At 37.6% G+C, this 3131-nt stretch overlaps 1 protein-coding gene across 1 annotated transcript in view; it reads right to left on the minus strand.

Annotated features, from left to right (window-relative positions):
- STK26 (serine/threonine kinase 26) overlaps positions 1–3131 on the minus strand; it is a 66035-nt gene that overhangs the window by 24303 nt on the left and 38601 nt on the right. The window contains exon 2 of the mRNA XM_004715378.2: positions 2888–3118. Coding sequence (XP_004715435.2) covers positions 2888–3118 — 231 coding nt within the window. The remainder of the gene's footprint in view (positions 1–2887; positions 3119–3131) is intronic.

The raw sequence follows: 3131 nt of genomic DNA on the forward strand, positions 1-3131 counted from the left end.
CTGTTGGGGCACCACGCCTTGTTCCCAATGTCCACCCTCGTCATTCCCTGGGGATCTTGCTGCTCCCCTCCCCTGCTGTTCCACTGCACTCCCCCCAAAACAATTATTTTAAAAAGAAAAGAAACATAGATGGTGAGACTGTATCTCACATTCTTGGACATGTTATCCGGAGAGATCAGTCCCTGGAGGAAGACCATCATGCTCGGTAGAGTAGGTGATCAGAGAAATAAGGACGGCCCCCACAAAATGAGCTGACCCTGGAGATACCACAAAGCGTTCAGACAGAGTAGCAATAAAGAGAGGGGGCAGGCCCGGGCATTACTTGGTGTCTGACTTGAAAGCACCTGTACAATAAAGGAAATAAGGATAATTCAGTGTAGTCCTTGAAAAAGACATCTTGGACCATAGTTTTGTACCACTGATTAATCTGTGCAGGTTCTATAATCAAGATTTGAACAAAATGGACATATAAGTTTGTGTTTAAAGACATTATCTACTGGGTGATTATTACAGGGATACTACTGTGCTAAACTTTGAGTTTGTTTGTTTTTTAATCATGAAGTCTTAGAAATACCAAAATTTAAATAGAACTACTCTATGAGCTCTAACTTTGAATAAACAAAGTCTATGAACAACCAATAAAACAAAACACCATTTCAATATCAATTTTCAAGATAATATGGGATCCTCCAATTGAAATAAGCCTTATTTAATATTTTAAGTCAGTCACCCATAATAGCTTATCTGTTACAGATGCTTAAAAATAGCAAGGGTTCGGGGTTGTTTCTAGAGTGAGTCTGGAATTACTAGGATCCAATCCAGGAGACATTGGACAGTGTAAGATAGGACAAAATAATAATTTATAAAATATGAAGGTTTCATGAAGGAGGGGGGAGCGGGGAGGGAGGGGGAAAATTGAGGAGCTGATACCAAGGGCTCAAGCAGAAAGCAAATGTTGTGAGAATGATGATGGCAACAAATGTACAAATGTGCTTGACACAATGGATGGATGGATTGTGATAAGAGTTGTACGAGCCACAATAAAATGATTTTAAAAAAAAGAGACCAGAATAAGCGAGCAAACAGCAACTTTTCTCTCTCTCTTCTCTCTCTCTCTCATTCACTCAACCTCTATCTCTGTCTCTCTCTCCACAACAAATTCCTGAGACTTACCACAATTAAGTTGGCTAAGGGAATTAGAAGGCGAATCCAGAACTATTTAGATTAAATCATCACTTAACGATTTCTTAAAAGGGAACCTCACCTCTTAAACTACCTGTTTAAAAAAAAAACATGAAAGCTAATTGATGTCACAAAATATCAAACCATCATGTGTACGATAAATTATTTTAAAAGCCCATCTTTAACTGTGAATGATGAAACGGAATAGAAATGACCAACATTATCACCTACTGGAAGGACAAAAGAAACTACTTTGCTCATTTGTGTACCATCTGTATTTCGTACCCACTTTATTCATAAAATATCTACCATTTTAATGTATTACTAGACAATAATCTTCTTAAGGGCAGGGATGCGCTACTCATTTTCTTATCTCCAGTACCTAGGTTTATGTATAACACATCCCTCTCCCCATTGCTTTTGAGTCAATTCTGACTCTTAGTGACCCTATAGGATAGAGGAGAACTGCCCCATAGGGTTTCCATAGGGTTTCCTTGTATGACACATACTGGCTATTTAATGACCCATCCTACTATGTTAGTAATTCATCGAATAGTATAATGTAAATAATAATGTGCTGCAGTGAAAACGATGATGACTTTCTGTATCAGGATTACCAAAAACAGATGTAGCTAGAGCTACTACAGAGCTTATTTGGTCAGTAGAGCTTTAAAAGCCATTCATCTTTATGTATGTCAACAGCATGAGTTATATATACATACACTTCCTTTTGCCTATAGATAGAACAAGAAGAAAATAAACAAAGCAAAGAACAAAAACAAAAACCTACAACTGTTTCCTCTCATAAAACAATTCCTATCCTCCTTAAAAAAATAAATCAACACAGAGATAAATGTATTCATTTTTAAGGTGATTTAAAACTCTAACCAAAGCTAGATATTTTTCATCTGTTTATATTTCACATTGCAAGAGTCACAAATCCCGACTTCTAACTCTGGAACTCAAGAACGCTTGTGTTTCACTAACCAGAGAGTTGTCTATTATGTAGTAATATCTCCATCTGGTGGAACTTTAGGTGTCTGTTAATACCATGATCCTGGAACCAGTAAAAATACAAGTTTTTTATTTACTGGTGTGTGTGTGTGTGTGTGTGTGTGTATGTGTGTGAGTGGGGCTAATATTAATTATTCCCTTTAATTTCATCTCAGATAATAGCTGTATGTTAGAGATGGGTTAGACCCGGGCTTAATAGGAAAATCATGAAGGATTAAGCAACTGAAGAGCTCACAACCTAGTGGGAAAGATAGCTAAATAACCACTTAAGGAAAGAATAATAGGCCTATTTTATGAATTCTGAGTTTGAGACAGATGGAACCATAGAGAGGCGTGTGAAAGCCTACAAGTATAGACATTTCCTGACAAAGAATATATGTCTTAAGGACCAGCAGCAATTCTGTTTCTATATCCAACCAAAAGTTAAAGTGTGGGAAACGGGTAATACTGGGATGCATTCAGACCTCAACATTTAACACTCACTGCCACCAAGTCAAATCTGACACAGAGCCAACATTCAGAATATGGCTGTTAAATGCGACAATGGTCTACTGGGCACATAGACGGCACTGGCATCTGCCTGGGAACAAAAGATGGCCAAATCTTCATGTAAGACACCACCTTTTACAAAAGCAAGAAAAACTGATAATGAAAATACCTTATGACTTAAATAATATAGCACACACATTACCTTTAAATAAGATCCATAGTATTTTGTTACATATGCGCTGTCACACTGACTCAAAACAGTTATTTCTTGCTGAATGTCTTCAATTTCATCTTCGGCTTCCTCGAGATCTATGATTTTAATAGCAACCACTTGCTGGGTACGGTTATCAATTCCTTTGAAAACTTCTCCAAAGGAGCCTTTCCCAATGCGCTCTAATTTTGTGAACAGTTCTTCTGGGTCGGCTATGATATTCTGTGGGGGGGGG

The sequence above is a fragment of the Echinops telfairi genome, unplaced genomic scaffold, assembly GCF_000313985.2.
Source record: "Echinops telfairi isolate 266 unplaced genomic scaffold, ASM31398v2 ScPeMD7_20;HRSCAF=75, whole genome shotgun sequence".
Classification (NCBI taxonomy): Eukaryota; Metazoa; Chordata; class Mammalia; order Afrosoricida; family Tenrecidae; genus Echinops; species Echinops telfairi.